General features: G+C 42.3%; 1 protein-coding gene across 1 annotated transcript in view; it reads right to left on the reverse strand.

The window, feature by feature from the left end:
- Positions 1-25,795, reverse strand: part of LOC307011212 (serine/threonine-protein kinase WNK2) — an 81,816-nt gene that overhangs the window by 11,377 nt on the left and 44,644 nt on the right. Inside the window, exons 13-26 of the mRNA XM_079636621.1 lie at positions 23,585-23,878; positions 22,797-22,840; positions 22,529-22,688; positions 21,701-21,817; positions 20,171-20,341; positions 18,230-18,281; positions 18,068-18,142; positions 15,018-16,429; positions 14,534-14,591; positions 14,078-14,151; positions 13,624-13,767; positions 9,736-10,109; positions 8,275-8,492; positions 6,428-6,604 (exon numbers count right to left, since the gene is read on the reverse strand). Of these exons, the coding sequence (XP_079492747.1) occupies positions 6,428-6,604; positions 8,275-8,492; positions 9,736-10,109; positions 13,624-13,767; positions 14,078-14,151; positions 14,534-14,591; positions 15,018-16,429; positions 18,068-18,142; positions 18,230-18,281; positions 20,171-20,341; positions 21,701-21,817; positions 22,529-22,688; positions 22,797-22,840; positions 23,585-23,878 (3,370 nt within the window). The remainder of the gene's footprint in view (positions 1-6,427; positions 6,605-8,274; positions 8,493-9,735; positions 10,110-13,623; positions 13,768-14,077; positions 14,152-14,533; positions 14,592-15,017; positions 16,430-18,067; positions 18,143-18,229; positions 18,282-20,170; positions 20,342-21,700; positions 21,818-22,528; positions 22,689-22,796; positions 22,841-23,584; positions 23,879-25,795) is intronic.

Genomic DNA, 25,795 nt, shown 5'->3' on the forward strand with positions numbered 1-25,795 from the left:
CATTGACAACTATTCCAAATTATCCAACTGGTATTTTCCCCTCACTTCACAGCTCAAGAAAGTCTCTAGTAAAACGTTTGGGACTGCGTGCGCTGTTAAGCATGCTAGGATGCCTTTTCCTTTCATAGGTTCACTCGACGCAGTGTCTCTATGGGAACACAGTCCAAGTATGCCGCTTGTCTGAAACCCATAGAATCGCACCAATTCATTGGCTGATGGCGCCATTGCTGCCCTCAATAGTGCCGCATTGTTGGTGCCTCAAAACGACTGTCCATCATATTGCAGATTTCTCTTCTTCAAGATGCGATTTATTTTTACTAGTGCATGCTTGTTATGAGTTTGGCAGTGGGCAGGCTGATGCTCTTCTCCAAAGTGATCACAAAGCCTGGTCCTCTTTGGCTTATTCTTAGCTTTAGGATGTGTCGACCGATGCCCACCAGTCAGAAATGCAGTCTAAGTTAGAGGAATTCTTATTGGCCAGCCATAGTACGTGTCCGCCTTGCAAGTCACTGCCACATATCCAGGATTTCCAAAAGATTTTGAGGTCCTGGAAGTAGCCCTTTTCGGCATAGATCACAAATCCTACCTCTGTGTAATAAAGTTCAAGTTCAGGGAAGGGAAGGAGGCGGGAACCTGCAAACAGTAAACATAACTTTAATAATAAAATAAATATAAACAACAAAACGAAAGTAAAGAGGCAGCCCCTCACGGAGGACTGCCACATAAACTAAAACAGAACAACAACAAAGTCCAGGCCTGGTCCTCTGTCATCTTGCACAGTCATCACTGATGTTATCCTTCCAGAGCTCCTCCATGGGACTTGAGACCAGTGTGGTGCACAGGTGACGCTCATTAACACTTGCGCATCCGGCCTCGCTCCGTTCCTGTGGCTCTCGGCCCTGCTCTGCTTGCCCAATCTAACTAGTATCTCTGACGTGATGGATCAGGGTTGTGTTGAAACACCTGTGGTTGCAGAGGCGATTGCTACTCATCTCTCACCATCTTCTGCCCCATCTTAGAAGACGTGGTCGTGCAGGACTACATCGGCTCTGATCAGTGATTCCTATAATCACTGCCAGTCAGGAGGGTGAGCTATTGGATATAATGCCGGCTTTGCAGGTGTACCAAGCTGATGTCTATAAAGATATGGATGAAGGGGCTGACTTGTCTCCTGAGACAGTAAAGGAGCTCAGTCGAATGACTCACTTGGTTCTCAGTCACTCTATGGCAGGGTTGGTGACAACCCAGAGACATTTGTGGTTCAACCTCACAGATATAAGTGAGAGAGAATTCGGCTGGAATTTAAACCCCATAAGTGCACCAGAGGCTGGCAGCCAAGGCTTCCCGACCAGCAGCCGTTCCTGATGGAGGGGTCTCAAAATTGTGTCAAACCTCAAGTAACAATGTCTTTGGAGCACAGGAGTTGTGCCTCATGCAACAGTGCCTTTGGAGCACAGGAGTTGTGCCTCAAGCAACAGTGCCTTTGGAGCACAGGAGATGTGCCTCAAGCAACAATGCCTTTGGAGCACAGGAGATGTGCCTCAAGCAACAATGCCTTTGGAGCACAGGAGATGTGCCTCAAGCAACAGTGCCTTTGGAGCACAGGAGTTGTGCCTCAAGCAACAGTGCCTTTGGAGCACAGGAGTTGTGCCTCAAGCAACAGCGCCTTTGGAGCACAGGAGTTGTGCCTCAGAGAACAATGCCTTTGGAGCACAGGAGTTGTGCCTCATGCAACAATGCCTTTGGAGCACAGGAGTTGTGCCTCAAGCAACAGCGCCTTTGGAGCACAGGAGTTGTGCCTCAGAGAACAATGCTTTTGGAGCATAGGAGTTTTGCCTAATGCAACAATGCCTTTGGAGCACAGGAGTTCTGCCTCAAGCAACAATGTCTTTGGAGCACAGGAGATGTGCCTCAAGTAACAATGCCTTTGGAGCACAGGAGTTCTGCCTCAAGCAACAATGTCTTTGGAGCACAGGAGATGTGCCTCAAGCAACAATGCCTTTGGAGCACAGGAGTTGTGCCTCATGCAACAATGCCTTTGGAGCACAGGAGATGTGCCTCATGCAACAATGCCTTTGGAGCACAGGAGTTTTGCTTAATGCAACAATGCCATTGGAGCACAGGAGTTTTTCCTAATGCAACAATGTCTTTGGAGCACAGGAGTTGTCCCTGAAGAAACAATGCTTTTGGAGGCACAGGAGTTCTGCCTCATGCAACAATGCCATTGGAGCACAGGAGTTTTGCCTAATGCAACAATGCCATTGGAGCACAGGAGTTTTGCTTAATGCAACAATGCCTTTGGAGCACAGGAGTTGTGCCTCAAGCAACAATGCCTTTGGAACAGAGGAGTTGTTCCTCAAGACTCTGTGCTGGGTCCCTTGTATTAAGTCAGGCCATAATATCTTCCATTTGAGATAGGGTTTTCCTGCTGCTCAGCCACTTCAGGGTCCCCATCAGGAGAGTCTATGATAGAGGCACAGAATGATTCTACACCCCTCCCTCATATCTCTTGACCTGGCCAGTGACACTGGTCACACTGTCAAGCATCTATATCAGCTCATATGGACCAAAAAAGGTCACTTGGCCAACAAAGTCCTCTTTCACAGGTGTCAGTTGAACAATGACTGACTTCTCTTTCAGTTAATTTGGGTGCGTGGCAACTTCTGATATGCGTGTTGTGTTGGGTTCTGCAAACCATAGAAAAGGGTTGTACCATCCTGTCTATTTCATTTCAATGGAGTACACCATTATGGTAGGCATTCTGGTGGCTCTGATTATATTGCAGGAAAAGGAGACAGAATTCAGTTTCTTCAGCCAGTGTTTTCTAGTGTCAAACAGACAGAGGTTTGCACACCAATCCTGGAACTGCATCTGCTGATCTTAACTATCAAAATGTGCAGTTTCAGAATGATATTGCAGAGGCACATAAACACAGGAAGTTCCGCAGTTATGCATTTTGGCGTAAAGCTCACTGTTTTCTGGGATCTTCCTTTCAACCTGGCCCTGGCACCTCGTACATTCATGAAGTTAATAGATGTTGCTATGGCTCTGTTGGTTGATTTTGAGGATTTTGAGTCTTGGTATTTTGACATGATCCCGATGGGCAGATTCTGTCAGCACAAGACTATAACGACAAATACCTCATCAGTAGGTGGGATGCACTTAAAGAACGTCCAGGTGTCATGGCCTAATGGTTAGAGTCAGACTGGCAACTCAAAGGTTGGGGGTTTGATTCTCAATACCGTCAGGAAATAACTGAGGTGCCCTAGAGCAAGGCACCTAACCCCCAATCGCTCCATGGGCGCCACAGCACAAATTACTGCCCATTGGGTGTGTGTGTCCACGGTTTGCAGTGTGTGATCACTACTCACTACTCCTAATGTGTGTGCACTAACTTGGATGGGTTAAATGCAGAGGACTATACCCATGTATGGGGTACCATACTTGGCCTTCACATGCCACTTTCACTTTCAGCCAATGGAGTCCGGAAGGGCGATCATCTCATCTGGCACTTAAATTACCTGGAGATGGCGACAGTCTTCCTACTTATAAGTTATTTATTTCCAGACATTTGAGACTGTTCTGTGGTTCTCATGACAGACAGCATGTCAATAGTTTCTTACATAAACCGAATGCGTTGGTGACCCATGTGGTGTTTTAAGTGTGGCACATTCATTTGGCACAGAACAAACTTCTGCCAATGAGGGCGGTGCATATCCCAGGTCAGTTGGATGTGGGAGCAGATCTTCTCTCAAGGTAAGGGCTGAGGCCAGGAGTATGCATACTTGGCCCAGTTCCCCGTTTGGTTTACTTCCTCCAACTCTTGTGATAAACACCCACATGGGCGGATGGCCCATCTGTATGCCTTCCCACCGATAAGTCTGCTTCCGCCGGTCCTTCAAACAGTGCGGGGAAGTGCATCTTTTGTTGGGAGCACCATTTTGGCCATACTACATATGGTTCTTAGATCTGGTGTTTCTCCTGAATGAGAGTCCTTGGGAAATACAGATCAGAGTGGATTTACTCTCACAGGTTCAGGGAAGCATGTGGCATCACCGGTTGGAAACTTGGAGTTTGGTATTTGATCGGGATATCTGGTTTAATCTGGTCTTTTATCTGAGGTTACAGAGACCATTTTGAATGCAAGGGCTCCCTCTACTAGGAGGCTGTATGTTTCTAAGTGGCAGCTATTTGCATTGTTGTGAATACATAGTTGTCAACACTGCATTGGCTCCCTATTAAACATTGTATACATTTTAAAATATTGCTGATTACTTACAAAGCACTAAATGGTTTATCTCCGCAGTACTTGAGCGAGCTGTTAACGCATTATAGTCCTTCACGTCTATTGCGATCTCAAAATTCCGGCCAGTTAATAATACCTAGAATATCAGAATCGACTGCTGGCGGTAGATCCTTTTCCTATTTAGCACCAAAACTTTGGAACAGTCGTCCTACCATTGTCCGGGAAGCAGACACACTCTGTCAGTTCAAAGCTAGATTAAAGACACATCTCTTCGGCCTAGCATTCACATAACACATTATAGACTTCTATAACTCAATGTTAGGCTGCATAGATTAGGTCAGCCGGAACTGGGAAAACTTCCCGTAAATCCTGATGTACTCGTTACATCATAAGAAGAATGGCGTCTACGCTAATTTTAGTGTCTTTGTTTATCCCGAGGTTTCCCGCAGCCAGCCGGATCCAGGCCGTATCCAGATCTGACGAAGGACCTGCGCCTGGACCCGATGACACCGCAGTGCTGAAGTGCCAACTAGCCTCTCCCTATGGAGGATCCCTTTACCACTCTACAGAGAAAGCATTGTCGGGATAATTTTGGTTTCGCGTATCCACCCCGAAGTGATACAATTCTGTATAAAAATTAAGGCCAGACAAGTAGTTTGTTAAGGCTTGGTTTGTAGGGAATTAGAGACTTTATTTCATATCAAAAGTAACATTTAATGGACGGGAGGCACAATATAATGTTCTGTTCATTCATCAACTGAAAACAGCACTGACTAAAAGATCGATTCTTGAGATTTAAGAATCGATATTGGTCCATAAAAATAAGAATAGAATACAATTGAGAAATCTATATTCTTTACCCAGCCCTTTTCCGCGTCCAGACAACACCATAATCAAAACAATCCCCAAAAACTTTAATTTTTAAACACGTTTTTAAAAGTTAGCATTTTCAGGCGCCCAAATCATCATAACATCAGAGTGCAGTTTGCCCCAAGTCTTTGGCACAAACTATTCATATGACAGACTTGTTCACATATAGCATCAATAAAGAACTTTTGTGGTAATAACTCCTTAATTTGGCAAAATACAAAATATAATTTGCCTTCCCGCTCACACATGACCTCTAAATGGAGACATTTACGGCAAAGACTAAATGTGTGAAAGTGTCTACTGACCCGTAAGAGTTTCATACACAGTATGAGCATCATGCAATCTTCCTTTGCCGTCTAAGAAATCATGTGACCGAGCAATTAAGGAGACGTTTAAATGTCACATTCTGTCTGACTCCATTTAAACGAAGTAAATGAGTTGGGCGCACATGAGAGACTGTGAAATAACCCCATGCGTGTGAGAGAGTGAGTGAGATATGTGACAAAAACAGAGAAGGAGAGAGATATGATAGTCACAGAGAGGCATCTCTGACACTTGTCTTCTGCATGTCAGCTGTAAATGAGTGTCACGCTGCATCAGAGCCAGTGTCTAGCAACCAATCATATGCTTTGCTTTCTGTGTGTTGCTCCAAACACTACACTGCAAAACATGCTTTTCTTACTTAGTATTTTTGTCTTGTTTCCAGTCCAAATATCTAAATATTCTTAAATCAAGAACATTTACTACAGAAGTAAAATGACATAAGAAATGCTATCTTGTTTTCTGATCATTTTTTAAAAATGAAGTGAGTTTTTGTTTAAAACAAGCAAAATTATTTGCCAAAGGTGTAAGAAAAAAAACTTACTTCAAATGGAAAACAAGATTATTTTTCTTACCCCATTGGTAGATAACTTTGCTTGTTTTAAGCAAAAAGTCATTTAATATATATATGTATGTGTGTGTGTGTGTGTGTGTGTGTGTGTGTGTGTGTGTGTGTGTGTGTGTGTGTTTCTTTCTTTTTTCAGAACACAAGATAGAATTTATGCAATTTTACTTCTCTAGTAAATGCTTCTTGATTTAAGAATTTTTAGATATTCAAACTGGAAACAAGACAAAAATTCTAAGGAAGAAAAGCAATGTTTGGCAGTGTAAAGTCTTGCTTCACGTAATCTGTGATTGTGACGACATGCATTTGCTCTCAGTGCACTAGGGTTAGGTTAGGGCAGCGGGACACACATTTACAGCAGACACTGTGTGTGCAGCTTCAGCTCGACAGGCTCCTCTAGCTGACCACGGCGTGTGTGTGTTCACCTTGTCTGGGTGGTGTGTGTGTGTTGGGGCCGTAGATGTTGTCGGAGGACAGAGAGCCCTTGAGCGAGCAGGGCTGCTGGGTTTGGACCGGCTCCAGCGGTTCTGACACGGGACTGGCAGTGCTGGAACCCACAGAGCTCTTGACCGGAGAACCCGACGCACTGGAGCACGTCTCGGCTACAGGAGAACACAGACGGCTAATGGTGACAATCTGGGATTTTATAGTCTCTACGCATACGTAGAAAATCCAACTGGGATGAAGCTTTCATTTTGGTGGAATAAGTGATAGTTCACCCAAAAATAAAAAATGACCCCATGGTTTACTCACCCTCAACCCATCCTAGGTGTACATGACTTTCTTATTTCAGACGAACAGAGTCAAAGATATATTCTAAGCTTTATAATGGCAGTGAATGGACGACGAGATTTTGAAGCCCAAAAAAAGTGTATCCATTCATCATAAAAGTAATCCATACGACTCCAAGGCCTTCTGAAGCAAAGCGATGCATTTGTGTAAGAAATATATCCATATTTAAACTTTACAAACTAAAATAACTAGCTTCGGCAGACGAACTTACGCCAAAGGTGCATTGCAATTTTTGGGTGAACTATCCCTTTAGAGATTAAAGATGCACCGGTTGCACAAAACTGGAAGAGATGGGATATTTAAAAATGCTATTATTGAAAATATAAGTATTATGTTGTAAACTACTGTTCTTCTAAGTCAGAACATCCTAGAAGGTCTGTGCTTAAAAAGTATATTTTCTAAGAGATCAGACTTATCCGAACAAACCCAAACCTCCATTGAGGGGTTGAAAACTTTCGGCTCCACTTTATTTCGATAGTCCACTTTAGACATTCTACTAACTCTCAGTAACTTTGCAACTACATGTCAACTAACTCTCATTAGAGTATTAGTCGACTGTCTGATTAATATCCGCTAACTCTTTATTTTGATGCTCCCCCAACAGATATTCTACTGACTATAAGGAACTTGGCAACTACAAGTCAACTAATCCTCCTAACCCGAACCCTAACCCTAACCTAACAGTCTACAGGCTACTAATACTCTAATGTGAGTTAGTTGACATGTAGTTGCAAAGTTACTGATAGTTAGTAGAGTGTCTAAAGTGGACTATCGAAATAAAGTGGAACCCTTTATTTTAAGGTGTCCGTGTTGCAGCGTAATTATACATTTAGGTACTGAGTAATAATAATTAACTACATCTAATGGTAACACTTTAGGGTCCAATTCTCGCTATTAACTTGTTGCTTTTTAGCATGCACATTACTAGGATATTGGCTGTTTATTACTTATAAAGCACATATTAATGCTTTATTCTGCATGACCATATTCTACATCCTTAATCCTAACCAATATCTAAACTTAAAAAACCCCTGTGGTGGAAATGCAGCTTTTAATGTAGTTTATGTGTGTATGTGGTGTTATTAATCTGCTTTAACACACACCATGTGTAAGTTCATAAGTGGACAGCATTGCTGAGTATTTTCTGCTTAAAACTGCAGTGAACCAAAGACAGTCTCAAAAACACGGTTTGAAATCGCTGGTGTTTCTGACGTCACACACTACCTTGACCAATCAGATCAACGTGTGATCGTCACCCAGTGGATCTCTGAGTGAGTGAGTGAGTGAGTGGAGGCGGGGCTCATTTGCATATTCATAGAACCGCACATACTAAATGAGGCGAGGATGTAGTTATTTTCAAGTTATTTTAAGGGATGAAGAATTTCTTTCAAGGAATTTTTTTTAAAATATGTAATTTTGGTGATTAAAGATGATAAAATGATTGACTACAAAGGGAACTAAAGCTAGTACTCATACATACTGGAGCTGTTGCTTCGGTTGCTCCTGAGGTGTTGCACCATGGGATTGAGCAGTCGGCTTCCCTTCAGCTTGTGTTTGGAGGCTCTGCGGCGTCGGCCTGTAGGCGGCACTGCGTGCAAGAAGCCCACGCTGGGGGGAACCGGCCGACCTAGCTGAGAATACAGCTGCTCGATCTCTCCTCTCTGAAGGGCCTGAAGCTCCGAGATCTCCTTCATGTGCCTGCAGGAGAACACAGTGAGCTTGTTTTAACTGTAGAGCCATGAATGCATGCATGAAGAAACATGTGATTCTGTCGGGGAAATGTCCTATTTGGCCAGTGGAATTCACCGTTTACAGGAGTGAAAACGTGTTTGTAAGATAAAAGACAAAGCAAACTGCACTGACAAAAGGACTCGACTCAATTTAAGGGACTTTGATATGTTTTATGTGTAAGAGTTTGCATTAAACTCACTTTCTCGGCACCTGACATGCTGAAAAATAATCAAGATAATTATGCTAATTTTAATTTCGCAACAGTTTGACGTAAATGTGTACAACCGAACAACTATAGCTATAACGTGCATGAGTGTCAAACACACATGAGAGAAATGAGCGCAATAATTTAGAATAAAATATGATTTTTAATACATTAGTCAGTAAGAAATCTCACTCCAGCCAAGCAAAAAAAATAAGTTGGCAACCCCGTCATGTTCATTTATGTTAAAATACACATTGGTCCCATTAGAAGTGGTCAGCTCAGCCAGATAACAATCAGATGTTTGATTACACAGTTTTATTAAGTTTATAATAAAAACCTGACCCTTGCTTTGGCACAATTATTCTGTGTTATAGAAGCACGTGGTCCTTCACTGTTATTCAGGATTCATAATACCGTGTCCTAACCGGACGTGACGCGACACGATAAAAGGCATCTTTTCTATGTTAATCAGAGTTTTTGTCTGAACCAGCTGGCTGGAACAACAACATGCACAGATTATGTGTTTTCTTTAATGTTAAAAGCATTTAATGTGAGCATTTAATTTATCTCAGATCTTGAAAATAAATGAAAGGAAACAAGAAAGTTCAAACTGTGAACAAAACAAGTGTTTTCAATGACTAGAGCTCGTTTTAGTCACTCAGTATGTAATAATATTAAAATGGTGTAATATTTGTGAATTTGATTATATGCTTATCCATTTTGTAGCAAGTGCAGTGCGCTTGCAGAGAGGCTCCGCCCACACTCTCTTCTGATTGGCTGTGATTTTAGATTGATTTTGTCACCTGGTGAAAAATGTTTCTATATTATATGATGCTATATGATGTTGTTGGCCAAAAAAGAAAAGTCGTTTCAGAAGTGAACCAATTGTTACATTAGATTACCAAGTTTAATGATGTCACTGACGAATTGTGCATAAGAACAAGAACCTGTTAAAAGTTTTGACTCTTGGATTGGGCCAATGTTAGCACACGTAGCTTTACTCACTTCTCTCTCAGCTTCTGTAGCTCTCGTTTCATATCAGCGTCCTCAAATTCAGAGTCATTATCGCTGCTGACGTAAGCAGAGTGGGCGTGGCTTGTGACCGAAGGGGCGTGTCCGTTCGCCACAGGACACGAGGGCGAATCAGAGCTCTGCACGCTGCTACTGTGACCCGAGCGCCGGAGGAAAGCCACCGCACGCTTCATGAAGTCTGACCGGGCCGGAGCCGGAGCCGGAGCCGAGGGCCTGATGGACGGGGCCTCGCTCGGATCCTCCTCTCCCGAGTCAGAGGACAGGCACTGCATCGTCCCGTCAGCTGACTGACAGCTCCGAGCACAAGGCATTGTGGGTCCGGCCTCTGGAAAAGAAGTAGGTGTGTCCTGAAAAAAAGAAAAGTAAAAGAAATGTAAATGTATGATATTGACAAGCTACGTCAGACTCCCAAAACAAAGAACAAAGTTTATGCATAAAATAAATAACAGAATAAATTAAAATCTAAAATAATGAACAAATACATAAATAAATATTAAGGAATTATAAATAAATTAAAGAATAGTATATAAATGGATGGATGAACAACTAAATAAATAACTATACAAATAAATAAAAGATTGGATGGATAATGAATAATGATGAAGGAATGAATTAATTAATAATGATGAACGAATGAAGGAATCAATGTATGAATGAATGAATAAATGTACAACTAAATAAATAAATATACATTAAAAAAAATTGAATGAATGAAGTCATTTTAATATATGTAGGGTGTGTTTGATGGAATACTGTGCAGTGCGTATTAAAGGGGGGGTAAAATACTTAGTTTCAGTCAATCTCATGTTAAAGGGGTCATGACATGGTTTTTTTTATTTTTTTATTATGTTCCCTTAGGTGCAATTATAGTATTACTATAGTTTTTTCTACAAAAAACTTTTAAAATGTAGTGATTTATGACCTTTTCCCACCCTGTTTCTCATCCTCTGATTCAAACAGTCTGTTTTGGGGGTGTTTCCCCTTTAAGAGTTCAGTGTTAACGCCCACTGTTATGATTGGCTAACGTCAGTGCCTGTGCATCAATTATTAACGCCCCCAGCCAGAACATTTGCGGATTCGGCGCAACTGTTTAGTAGCGGGTGATGCATGCGAAGCGATGGCTCTTGCAATGATAAAACCTTATTATGTTTGAGCCGGAATCAGAGGAAAATGAACGATCACCACAACAATGAAGACTGGATCAGCTCGTGTCCACATGGAAAGTGAAACTATTTTGAATTAATAAAAAAAAAAATAACCCGAGACACTTGAAAACGGATTATTGTTGCATAATTATCCTATAGCTTAATTTGCTAACAGTTTAACATTATTTAACTAATCACATGTAGGCCTACTAGAAAGGCGACATATTTTCAAGATTCTCTTATACAAATCTGTTTATATTAGCCATGGTAAAAAGTAAGTTTGCGTCGTCGTTGTTGAGCCCAGAATAGTCGGCACGGACTTATCTTTGAGCAACAGTTTTCTGGCAAAGCCAAGCATCATATTGGGATTTTTTTCCTCAAAACAGTCATCCTTAAATGTATAGAACAAACGCTTAAACTAACACTGCCGTGACTGGGACGTCCGCAAAAAATAAAGTGCATCCATTTTTCCCTGACGACTGGATCTTTCAGCGTATTTAAAAAGTAGTTTAAAGTTTTAAATACATTACTTACAGTTTGCGTCGTCGATGTTGAGCCCAGAATAGTCGGCACGGACTTATCTTTGAGCAACAGTTTTCTGGCAAAGCTCAAAACAGTCATCCTTCAGAACAAACGCTTAAACTAACACTGCCGTGACTGAGACGTCCGCAAAAAATAAAGTGCATCCATTTTTCCCTGACGACTGACTGGATCCTTCGCAGCGTATTCAAAGATGTTGTTTGTCCACAGCCAGGAACAGCACATCTGTGGCATCGTCATTTCCCTGTACACAGACCCACTCGCTGTCCGTCGACTGAACACTTGTGAGGCGCGCAGCGCGCGGGCGCGACAACGGTACGAAATGAGCGTAGTTGCCTTGCGCTTAAAGCGTAGCTGTCTTCTGCTGGAGGCGGTCATTATGCAAACGCTGGTACGTCACTTCGTACCGTGACGTCACTTCTTACCATGGATCTAGACCGAGCTGTATTTAGAGCTTGATTAAATAAATGATTCGTTTATAATGGGGAGGACGTCTTAAGCTATGAAACTTGCAGGACGTTTAAATGGTACAAAGACCTCTTATATACCAAAAGATCAAGGCAAATTTGGTTTCTCATGTCATGACCCCTTTAATCTTGAGTACCTATAGAGTAATAGTGCGTCCTTCATATCTCCAAAAAGTCTTTAGTTTCATCATATTTATAAAATAAAAATACAGCTTTCCGATTCTATCCGGAAAAAGCCGAGGTCCTTGATTCTGGGCGTGGGCGGAGCTATAGAGTCAAGCGGGAGCATCCACAACATACAAACTGCATCCACTGTTCCAGTAACACTGGGTTCTTTGGGAAGCTGAACAAGGTAAACTTTCCCTCACATCCCAAAACACACTTTTTTGGAGACATTCTTGACATCAACCATTCCTATTTAGCGCTGCTGATGATGATTTCCGGTAGTAGCGCGTCGATGAGCGCGGTCTTTCTCTCCTCTGGTCGACGTGTGCGTGAACGCGCTTTTCCGAGAGCAATGCTCATATAAGGAGTTCCACTCTGGTCTACGTCATTAGATCTACGATAGAAAAAACCAGCCGAAACGTGTTGCAATCCGGAAGTATGATTTTCAGCACAGAAATTCTCTGTTATTCGTTCAAAATAACTTTTCAAACTTTGGCCATTATTAGCATGAGAATCCATCTCTTTAACACTGTAAACAACTCTGAATATATGAAACACCATTGTACCCCCCCTTTAAACAGTGGTGTGTCACATGACTTCATCACGGTACATTATTCAGTGAGTGGCATGCTAGAAATACACTTATTTTGCATTTATTATCCACATTTTGGCACAAACATCTAAAATTCTGACAGTCTGATGAAATGTTGAGTCATAAAAGAGACACTGTTCCCCGGCAGCTTTCTGTGCGCGCTCCGAGACGAATGCGGAGAAGCAAACCAGCTTCGGATACGCAGCTAAACGCGTACACACATAAAATGTCAAATAGGCTGTTTGGAGAGTGTTCACGTAAACACAGTGAGTTATGTCATAATTAAACGCTCACAGCTGAGAAAGATTGCGTGTGTATCAGTATATTGGATCAGCTCTTAAAGTGACAGGAGCCTAATAAACCTGCTGTCTGTGTCATTAATGATAAATAAACAACAAAAGACAAAGGGAAATCACTCACTGATCTTCACAGAATAACTTAAGTAGCTGATGAAATAGCTTTAATAAGGATGAATCTATATTTCATGTGTACAGTAAGACTATGCAGTGACATTATATGACTACATGGGCCCTATCTTGCACCCAGCGCAATTGACTTTGTACACGACGCATGTATCATTGCTATTCTGCACCCGCGCACAGCGGACTCTTCCCTCCACAGACGTTTCAGAGCGTTACAATAGGGCCCAAGATGTTATATAACAGTGTGATTTTACATTTGATTAATATTTTTGTTGTTGTTGGCTATTACTGTTACTTGTACTTGTATGTTCCTGAAAAACGTAACACTATTTAATTTGTATTTACGTTCTGTTGTATTTATCTGTCAGTTTTATCTAAAATTAGTTTCTTTGTTCTTATTGTATTGTTGACTGTTTACTTGTCTCTAATTATTTTGAGGACCTTTTTCTTACAATCGTGATTATGATTTTTGCCATAATCAAGCGCTATGGTGCACGATGAGTAGTGTTACTCAAACGCTGCAGACGGACCTGATATAAGTCCGGAGGTGCCGAGTAACGTTTGCTCGCTGACTTTGATGTGGATCTGTGTCTGTTCTCAGATCCCGACTCCAGATCCATCTCAGGATCTCCTCCACCATCATGAGAAGAGGCGTCTGAGTCAGTCGGCACAATCTACACAAACTCACAGCGTCAGCACACCGAGACACTTCTGAGGAGCATCATATGGTCTTTGCACACAGTCAGAAATTCTCGTCAGAAATTTTTGCACGTTAAAAAATACATTTGTGTCAATCATGTTTACACACTAGCTCCGAAACTTTCGAACGTCATAAAAAAAATTCGGATCGGGTTCAATTTTCGCATCCGTAGCAAGCCTTTTGAGAGTTCAGAGTCACAGATTCACAAATACGAAAAAACGCATACGAAAATTTCGGACTCAGTGTGCAAGGAGCTTGAGTAACAGTTAATGACGGGCTGTGACCTGGAAGTGGCTCCTGGATGCGTGAGTGCCTGAGTCGGCCCCGGAGTCCGTTCTGCTCAGGAGTCTTCTGAACGCTGATGGACAGAGAATGAGAGAGAGAGGCTCTGACCTTTACAACTCTTTATTTAAACATGTACTAAAACACAACATGCAGTGCTCAATATACAAAACAAAACTAAAAATCATAAAAACTATTAAAACGGACCACCAGACATCAGCAGTTAAACAATATAGTCACGTCTTCACAGAATGACAATAAAGCACCATTCACGACCAAATGCCTTGTGATGTGATGGGATTTATATTCCACTCTCATTCTAGATTCAACCAAACGTTTGCAGAACATTTATGCTACATTCTACAGGTCTTCCAAATGGCTTTTTGTGAACACACACACACACACACACACACACGCACACACACGCGCACACGCACGTATACACACACACAACTTACGGGCAACAGCAGAGTCACTCAAGGTCCCAAGACTGTCAGACCTCTCTGGAATCTGAGGCTAAAAGAGACAGAATAACTGAAATTAAATCTGAGAAATACAGTATAGAAAAAATACAACAAACTGGAGAAAAAAAAACATTTATACAAGAGACCGCTTAAAATAAAACTTAATTTAATGGTGCATTGTTAAGAAAAGGTCATAATATTTCAATGTATTTATTTCTCTCGATTCTTATTTGCTTTGGATAAAATCAAATACTAAATTAATATAAGTGATTCATGATGATTTGATTTAGTTACGAATTAATGCAATTAGTTACGAAATGTGGACTCATGCATTTTCTGTAAAGCTGCGTTGAAACGATGTGTATTGTGAAAAGCGCTATACAAATAAATGTGAATTGAATTGAATTATTATCGGCTATTAATCTTAACAAAACAACCTGACTGTTGGCAGTGTGAGGGAAAAGTTGTTCAACTTTACCAGTTTCTCTGTGTTCCTCGCGGCCCCATCGCTGCCTTGGCTGTCTGACAGCGGCGGGGATCCCGGCGGCTCGGAGGCGGAGCTTGTGGTTTGCGATGGGTGGTACTCTTGGTACAAAAGGTTTCGGAGTTTCTCATCCAGAGTCTTTATGGTTCTGTCAGTGAACTCCAGTCGGGGCGGCCCTTCGCCGTCAGACTCGGCCGGCTGCACCTGCGATGATGTGGCGGGTTGGGGCTGATGGGTGGGGCTTGGAGGCTGCGATTGGTTGATGCTTGGAGGCTGCGATTGGCTGATGCTCTGAGGCTGCGATTGGTTGATGCTTGGAGGCTGCGATTGGCTGATGCTTGGAGGCTGTGATTGGCTGATGCTTGGAGGCTGCGATTGGCTGATGCTTGGAGGCAGCGATTGGCTGATGCTTGGAGGCTGTGATTGGCTGATGCTTGGAGGCTGCGATTGGCTGATGCTCGGAGGCTGCGATTGGCTGATGATTGGAGGCTGCGATTGGCTGATGCTCGGAGGCTGCGATTGGCTGATGCTCGGAGGCTCCGATTGGCTGATGCTCGGAGGCTGCGATTGGCTGATGCTCGGAGGCTGCGATTGGCTGATGCTCGGAGGCTGCGATTGGCTGATACTCTGAGGCTGCGATTGGCTGATAATCGGAGGCTGCGATTGGCTGATGCTCGGAGGCTGCGATTGGCTGATGCTCGGAGGCTGCGATTGGCTGATGCTCGGAGGCTGCGATTGGCTGATGCTCGGAGGCTGCGATTGGCTGATGCTCGGAGGCTGCGATTGGCTGATGCTCGGAGGCTGCGATTGGCTGATGCTCGGAGGCTGCGATTGGCTGATGCTCGGAGGCTGCGATTGGCTGATGCTCGGAGGCTGCGATTGGCTGATGCTCGGAGGTTGCGATTGGCTGATGCTCGGAGGCTGCGATTGGCTGATGCTCGGAGGCTGCGATTGGCTGATGCTCGGAGGCTGCGATTGGCTGATGCTCGGATGCTGCGATTGGCTGACGCTCGGAGGCTGAGATTGGCTGACGCTCGGATGCTGCGATTGGCTGACGCTCGGAGGCTGTGATTGGCTGATGCTGACCGCAGCTTGTGGAGTGGGCGTGGCAAAGGGTTGCTGAAGCACCACGGCTGGAGTCTGGCTGACACACGGCTCTACCTTCAGGCTGCCTTCATGAGCCACGGGCTGCTGAGGGGTTTCATTGACTTTCTGAGCAATGGCATCGAGAGAAACTGGAGGTGCAATTGGGCAGCATGGGATATCAGAAACCATAGAAACACCCGGCGGACAGGCAGTCTGAGGGCTGTCAGAGAGAGACGCTTGTGGTGGCATTAATGGCGGTTTCTGCAGAGGTTTGGCACTGTTGACGTCCTGCACTTGAGATGTTGAGGAACTCTCTGGGTCTGGAGAAAAATGAGTGAGCGGTAAGCAAGCACATACACTGCAAAAAATTTATTTCTTACTTGACATTTTTGTTTTGGTTTCCAGTCCAGTTCCCAGTCAAAAATGACAGACCTTTTAAATTGCATTGTTAATCGCTCATTATGCTATATTGATCACCAAATAGTGGATTCAGTCTTTTTATGAACTGGTTCTCTTTTCAATTAGCACAGGTTTTGTATCTCTTTTTCGAACTGACTGATCATAGGCCTAAGTGTTTTTTGAGGTGAATTAGCTTGATATAACTTTTTTTTCACTCAAAAACTGTTCCAAAAATAAATAAATAAAACCTGTGCTAAAAGAGCGCAACAATCGGATTCCCATCAGAAAACTCCATTTATTTTTTCCATAGAGAAACAGTATTTTAATTGCAACTTCTAAACCTTTAAAGACAGCCTATGAGATTATTAATCGATAGTATTTGCTTTTGTTGAAGCAGTCAACCTGCATTATTTCAGCATATTTTTTAAATAATCGTCTTGTAAAGTGTAACTCATGGTGAAAAACTACATTACCCATGATGCTGTACAGAAAATTCCACCAATCAGACATCAGCACTGTGAATGACGTAATCAAGTCGATCAAAATACTTAAAGGGTTAGTAAACCCAAAAAAATTAAATTCTGTCATCAATTACTCACCCTTATGTCGTTCCAAACCCGTAAGACCTTCGTTCATCTTCGGAACACAAATTAAGATATTTTTGATTACATCAGAGAGCTCTCTGACCCCTCCATAGACAGCAATTTAATTATCACTTTCAAGGCCCAGAAAGGTAGTAAAGACGTCTTTAAAATAGTCCATGTGACTACAGTGACTACAACTTCAATTTTATGAAGCGACGAGAATAATTTTTGTGTGCAAAAACAATTTCTTATCGTCTGAGTCAGTCTCCAACGCCGTTTACGTTGTAAATACAGTGCAGTGCTTCCGAGTTCTACGTCAGAACGCTAGAGTTTTCATCATGTTTTTTTGCGCATAAAAAGTATTCTCTAGTTTCAGAGAGCTCTCGGCTTTAATAAAAAATATCTTCATTTGTGTTCCGAAGATGAACGAAGGTCTTACGGGTTTGGAACGACATAAGGGTGAGTAATTGATGACAGAAATTAAAATTTTTGGGTGAACTAACGCTTAAACTATAAATATTTGTGTGTATACAATAAACTTAAAATATGTTGTTTGTATACATATAATCAACATTATTAAATTACTATTTTCTTATTGTCTTTAATTCGATTATGCTGTTCGCAATGCTGAACCAATGCCGCTGAAAAACTGGACGGGCACTGATGCACTATTGACAGAATACAAGTTTATAAAAAGATTGAATCCAATATTTGGTGATAATATAGCATAATGAGAGATTTACATGCATTTTAAATGTATTATTTTTCTGACCACACAGACAGATATTTTTTCTTGTTTGATTCATACATTTAAATTTTGAACAAGTCATCTTGCTTCTCAAGTAAACGTATCTTGATTCAAGAATGTTTAGATATTTGTACTGCAAAACAAGACAAAAATACTGAGAAAGAACGTCATTTTGTGCAGTGTACTATAACAGGTCATTTAGTATTAGTTGAGGTGTGCTGTATTACTCGTCTCTTCTCTGTCAGGCGCGGTCGTCTCAGCAACCGGACAGATGATGAACCAGCGCTTTCCGGTGTGAAGCACTGTAAATCGAGGGAGACCGTGGGTTAAATGCTCATACTACAGTTGTTGCAGTGAGACCTGTAGAACATGACGAGTCTTAGACTTACCGTTCTGTTTATAGACTAGCTGGTCAGACTGCGTGTGCTCAGGTTTTGACCCCTGAATACAGAAGACAACAAGTTCAGTTCTATATGGTGATGCACAGAAATGACACACTTCAGCTAAAGTACAACAGGGCTAAAGGCACACTGAGGCAAAAGGCAGATTTTGTTCTTCTCTAAACCACCAGATGGCACAAAAACAGTGAGATGACGTCACAAGGTATGAAATAAGGGCCCTGAGTAGACGTCTGAAGACACGCTGGCATGCCCGAAGCATGGCAACGTGACGCAGTGCCTCGTTCCCTTCTCAGGGAACCGGGTTACATATGCAACCTAGCCTTTTCCTTTCAAGGGAACTCAACACGGCATCGCCTGATGCTATGGGACATCAATACCAACTACATCATGCTGACCAGTGCCTGCTTGTGGCACTAAAACTTGAAGGCTTAAGTCTTAAGCCAATAATGTGTCAGCGGGCATGCCGTACACACATCGCACAACATTGCTTCCAGTAACTAATATAGTGATGTTAGGAAAGACCTTTAAACTTCTATTTTCAATTAGAATCTCAAACTAGTCCGAGCCATGCTCCAGGAGAGTCTAGATCTCTAAGAGCAGAGCAACCAGAAAATCAACATCATGCCCATGACCCACTTCTAACAATTTCCCCAACCGTAGACTGGGGCAATGAGGAGCATAACCTTACTTCATATCCAGACCTGGACAAGGTGCCAGAAGAGAGATTATAACGAATGTAGATAGTCATGTCTAACAAAAACATATTCTATCATGAGCCAAACAGCAGGCTGCTCGGGCCTAATTAAACAAGCTTAGCTTACTTTATTTCTCGGGGTAAGGAGTTGGTCCAACCCTCATTTTAGACCACCCAGTCCTGAAGTAATAGCCATAAGTGCCAAAAACAACCTCTTGTACACCAACACCCTTCTCAGAGGGGTGGTGGGACAGGAAGAAATAAAGGAGAAGAAGAAAAGAATGAAAAAAGGGGGCGAGAGCTTTAGCAGCATCCCCGCTCAATAATGTCCTCTTTTCAGGCTGTGAGTGTAGCCATCAGTGTGTGTGTGGTTTTCTCCTATTATGGCGTCTCCACTCCCCACTCTTTGGAGGGGAAGCTCGGGTGACCACATTCGCCTTCTGCTCTTCTCTCCAGGAACTCGTTCCTGGTGAAGGCGCCAAAACATATAGAAGGAACCTGAACCTGACGAGGGATAAACTTCCCAAAGGCGGCCGATTACATTCTTGCCTCTCTAAACCAGTCCATCACTATCTCAACAGCAGTCACCCAGACCCTCTACATTTGGACTCGGACTGTCTGCGGTGTCACGTTTCAAGCCTTACCAGTCCAGGCTTGGTCAGGCTGTTACACGAGACATCATATTCAGCACTTTTCTGCATGGAGCAGCAAACAGATATTTTAGAAATATCCGTCTCTACTGACACCACGTCTATGTGGTCAGAATCATAGGTGAGCAATGAGTCCTCGTTTCCCATGAAAGAAGCCGCTGAGCATTCTGGCATAAAGACGAAAGACATAAAGATCTTGCAACATCTTCACACTGCGTCAGCAATGAATGACGTGTTGTTACATGCGCCTCAGACACCGGGTTCCATTGGGGCGAGTCCCCATAGCATCAGTCAACGCAGCATTGAGTTCCCTCGAAAGGGAACAAATTACTTTAGCTGAAGTATTTGCCTTTTCTCTTTTGCCCCTTGCCTTTGCTTTCGAAGTCTCTCGCCACCTCACTGGCCACTCCAAAAACAAACCACTTCAATAATTTAGCAGTGCAAAGTACATTTTCCTTAAGGTGTGCCTTTAGACCCGTTATGTGTGCTAATACAAGAACACAGTTGCTGTTTCCACAAAGATCTCAGTTAGGACAAAGATATGAGCTGTACATTTTCATCCAAATCATATATGTATTAATAAACCTGTGCGCCGGAGTCTGCGGTGACGGGCGTCTGACGGAGGGGAGAGGTCTGCGCGTTGGCCTTCTCAACCTCGGCATCCTCGCTCAGAATGTCCTCGGCTTTATCCATGATGTCCTTCAGCTGCTCGATGAACATCTCCCGCTCCAGCAACAGAATAAACTCATTCTCAACCTGGAGGAACATGAAGAACAGATATGCCCATCTAGCAATCAAGATTCAATGAGTTGTATACTGTCTGAACATGGACAATATTGTCCATGCATTGTCCATGCACTCTGGCATTTTCAGCTGACTAAAACGCTTTGGTGGACACACGGCCTTGGATGCTTTTGGTTTAACTGAAGTGTTATATTGTGAAGATCTTCACTAATGGCAGACTTATCTACTCATAAAGTAAATCCACTTTAAAAGCTAGTTACTCCTGGACAGCTATCCCATTGAAATACACAGAGCGACCGCAAAACGGAAGTTCAAAGACAATATTCTAAAGATGGCTGCGGCCTTGTTTCTCTGGCGCATAAGGTCTATAGGTCTTGCAAAATGGTTGCTAGGGTATTCTGTTTGGTTGCTATGGAGTGGTTTGGTAGCTGCCAATGATGAAACTCCAAAGGCTGCTTGTTATGATTGTCATGATTGGCTGTAGGTAAGACCCTCGTGTTTCGATGACAATTCAGTCCGGAGATATCCCTTTGATCTCTTTCAATTGAAGTCTTTGGAAGTTGTTGCTAAGGTGCTCTAAATGGTTGCTAAGGTGTGGCTTGATAGCTTCACAATGATCCTGAGAGACTGATTGGTCATCTGAGAAAATGAGCCCGCCCCCTTGTCTCTATGACACTGTGATCCAGAGCTATGTTCAAAATCCCTATTCAATTTACCATAGTAGGAGAAACACATGCATTTCATGAGCCGTCTTACACCATAGTAAGTCAATGGGAAACTTTGGGCAGCTCCTGCCCCCCAGGGGTGCAACTTTTACCCCATTGTGAGGTATGTTCCTACAGAGCGTGCCAGCCTCTTAAAATGTGGCAAATCACACATTTATGCAAACTCCTCGCTCTGAGCTATGACTTGTCAAAGTTTGTCGCAATGTTAAGTCTATGGGATTTTTTGGCCGCTTTTTCGCCCCTAGGGCGACCACCGTACCCCTGATCGCTTATAAAAGTCAAAGCACACCATTCCCCAATAATCCGCACGATTTGATGCCTCATTTGTGGGTCTGTGACAAAAGCTGCGGGAGGAGTAGCGCGTCAAACTTTTGGCGGAATAATACAGAAGAAAATAGTAAGTATGAGCAATAACAATAGTGATGCCTTGCCTTTGGAAAGCACCCACTAATAAGAAATAATGAAAATGTGAGGGTTCTTAATTCATGTGGATAAACATGGTTATTTAATTATTATAGTTGGTCTAAACCCCCATTCAAATCTCATTTACTTTGAGAAAAAACGCTTCCACAGACTTTAGCACAGGAGCTTAAACACATCAGTTTGCCAGGAGGGGCATATAGGGAGAGAAAGAGACAGATCTCACCATATACGTGGCAATCTCCTCAGGAGCATCTCCATCAAGGTCAAATTTAAATGTCACCATCCTATGGTTATGAGTCTCCAGTTGGCACTCCACCATCTTGTCTCCTGTGTCGCACACCTGTAGCAGTTTCGGGGAAAATATTTAATCAGGAACATCAACAAAAAAAAGAATATTTACATTCTTAATGCCTCTGAAAGAACATAATATTAGCCAAAAATATCAGTCTCCAATCAAATCCTGATGCATAAAATCAAACACCAGCCTGCATTATCTAAGCTAAATTATCAGTTTCACAAAGAAATGTGTGAAATTCTATTAAGTTAAACATGTTTTCTAATGTCCAAACTGGTACTGAGGTCTGCTTCGACCCGTGAACCACTCAAAAGCCCTGATCGGACGGAAATTTTCTCTCATAGGGACGTGGGGTATTTTCAACATTCACTTTATTGCCTTCTGAATCCAGAATGTCAGTGTTTTTCTCCCACGACCTGCGTAAAATATCCCAGTTAAAATACCTACTGTTTCTTTGACGAACACCAAGGTTGCGTGGTTATTTAATTGCTGGCTGAATATCTATCCAAAAGTCATTGTGTAAATCCATTAAGACCACTGCTGAGCACCGTGCGCAATGTTTTAAATATGGACACTTATTACTAAAATGTTGGAAACTGTTTAAATTTATTATACATGCAGATTTGTTTTTACAGACATCCCTGTGAGAAACAATTACAGTCCAAATACCACTAAACCGGTCACAAATCACTTTATTTTTCCTAAACATCATGTCTGGACAGGCTTCATTAGTTTTGCTGTGTGCTCTGGACTCACTTTGATCATGGTGAGTTTGGATCGGTTCATCTTGTCTTGTCGGGAGCGAGTGCGCGATGTTTTGCGAAGGTTTTTCCGGACTCGTGATTCACTGCGAGCTCGGTTGGAGCCCTCGTTCCCATCACTCATCTCTTTACCGGATGTGGCGTCTGAGTTTATACTGCGAAAGAGTAGAGATCCAATCATTGAGCTTCTGTGTGCACAAGGTCTGAAACAATGCACGATGAAACAGAGAATATGCCATTATCTATGAACAAAGAATCGGCACCTGTCATAAGTGGACCCAGCCGGTGCTGCCTGTTTATCGCCAACCTAAAGTGCACAGAAGGCAATGAATTCAATGGCAATCACAAGTGTTGCTGAGCTAACAATGCAAAACTCTAACAAGCATTAAAAACACAGAATACAGTCTATCTTTTTAAATCCGAACAAAATGATTATTTTTGGCTACAATATCTCTTGGTGCACCCTACACAAATATATGCATTACTGGCACTTCATTTCAAAATAGATTATTCCCTTAATAATGTACCATCAAAATGGTTTATAGCTGTAAAGATGGTTGAAGCAAATAAAACGTGTCCAAAATTGCCTATTCACGCCTGTCATTTTCTCTGTTAGGTATGCCTAATTATTATCTTTTTAATCAACACTGAATTGAATGGAGCTGAATAAATACATTGTCTTCTGTAGAGCTGCTTTACAGCAAAATTTGAATTAGTCTCATATTTAATGAAGTTTGCTGTGCTCTGAAGCTGCTGTGAAACTTTCTGTATTGTATAAAGCGCTTCTGTATAAGGTGGCTTATCTTGAGTAAAAACAAACCAACATGGAAAAAAAATTAAATGCGCAAGGATAATTTCTGCTGATAGTCCATAATCATGAGACCAACTGAGGGATTTAAAATCTTAAGAAAAAGCTTCTCTGGTTTCAAAAGTAACCGTGAGAATGCGCCACCCAGGATTGTATTTTCGCAAACAGCAAATGTACTTCCTTGAACTGCTACTCCTATTCATATTGTGACTGTACTGATGTGCAGACGGTGTTAAGTGTCACCTCAGTAAATACTTCCGCGGGGCCTGGAGGAGCTCCTCCACATGCACTGCTAATGCCCGCCAGGTTTTGCTGACTCAGGCTGGCACCGGCTCCTGCATTGGGAATGTTGGGTAAAGATGCTCGACTCGCGAGCTGAGGAACCTGGTTTTGCTCCACAGGCACAGCAGAGCTGAATGTATCGAGCACTGGTCTAAAAGCCGAGAGCTGCGGTATTGTGGGAGGCTGAGGTGCATTATGGCTGATGGAAGAGTTCTGGTCCACATGAACGGTTTGGCATTGGCTGGTCAAGGATCCCTGAAAAATACAGATTTTTCAAAAAACTAAATCAATACATAAGTGAAATTCACTTTTACAAAGCTCAATGGATTTTCAAATATATATAAAAATAAAATAAAAACAGGAAAAGTATGACTTTTGGGTAAATACTATACACTATTTAAATATTAACATTGAATTAGTATGGGCATAAATGTTTTTCCTGAAAATTATTTGATTATTATTAGAAAATTTGGCAACTACTAAATTTGATTGCTTTGGAACAATTATTATTTTCAGGAGACTCAACGCAGCATGCCAGTTGTTGTATTTGAAGTCAACACGAAATCATAATTGACAATTCTATTTTTTTTATGGAATATCGCAGTGTTTATAATAAACAATTTATCGTTACACATCATTGTTTTAAATACATGTGCCTCGTAATCTTGAATCTGTGACATCTCTTCTCTGATGATGTGGGCGGGGCAACCTGTCACTCACATGAGATCCACCAATAGCAAACCACAACAATCCAACCATCCAATCAACTCCCCACGGACAAAAATCAAGCCCCACCCTACAATTGTTCTTGTTGAAAAGACTATTGCAACTTCTGTTTCAAGCTGACTTTACCACATAATACCATGTGAAGCCGATATGGCAATACATTTAGATACATTTTTAACAGACGACATGCGGGAGAGTAAATAATAAAATAATTATCGGTAACACTTTATTTTACAGTGTCATCCTTACACGTTACATGTAGTTACTATAGTAATTACTATAAATTGTGCATAATTGCATACAACTAACCCTAACCCTATAGTAAGTACATGTAGTACGTTCTTATAACTCAGTACTTAAATGTATAATTACACTGTAACACGTACACCTTAAAATGAAGTGTAACCAAATTATCATTTTGAGGTGGACTATCCATTTAAGACCTGTCCAAACAAACTGATATACTCTACCTGTATAGGCTGAGCTTGTTTAGTGGGCGGGGCTCCAACACACATAGAGGTGGGGTTTGGAGAGGGTGTGGCCTGACTGTGGGAATGTTGAGAGAGAGTGTCCATGGAGTTTACAGTGGGTTGTTGAGCAACAGAATAGGCCTGCTGGTACTGGTGAATTGTGGGCAATGGATGCGAGAGCACTGGAGCAGCGAAGGGTGGGACGGGACATTGTGAGGGTATAGGGGAGGTGGAGGACAGGTGCGGAAACTGAGATAGCGCAGAACTCTCGATCTGTGAACATGACGTTGGCGAGATGTTGGGGTATGTTGGGACTGGCAGAGTGAGGGACGACTGCACAGAGGGAAAGCAGGCAGGGTACGGGTCACATCCAGGAACAGGAATCCCAGCTGACTGAGCTGTGTTAAGGGAGGGAAACTAGAGGAGACAAAAGTGCATTGTAGCATGGGAAGAATAAGCCATCAACAAGAACAGAATGTCAAAGGTCCTTTGTACAGCGGACTGTTGAAAAATAAATAAATCAATAAAAAAGCATCTGACTTCATTAATCCAGATACATTCGAAAGCCTGAGAAAGTCTCTGAATTTCTTCAAAAAGCCTGTTTTTGGCAGCAGATTTGGCTTACGGCCATACCACTTTGAGAACGCCCGATCTCGTCTGATCTCGGAAGCTAAGCAGGGTCGGGCCTGGTTAATACTTGGATGGGAGACCGCCTGGGAATACCAGGTGCTGTAAGCTTTTTTGGTAAAAAAAAAAAAAAAACGCTCTCAATCAACACGAGCGTTTTCAATCAAGAAAATGCTACAATCATCTTACTGTGCTTGTGTAAATCATAAAAGCTCCCTGAGATACAGAGAGACTAGATATGATAAAAGTTTTCACTCTGTTCTTCTGGCACAATCATTATATTAGCAGAATATCTCCCTACTCAATGGTGCATCCAGGTCACACTCAATCGCAATGCCAAGCAGTCTAA

This window comes from Phoxinus phoxinus (genome assembly GCF_949152265.1).
Source record: "Phoxinus phoxinus genome assembly, chromosome: 15".
NCBI lineage: Eukaryota > Metazoa > Chordata > Actinopteri > Cypriniformes > Leuciscidae > Phoxinus > Phoxinus phoxinus.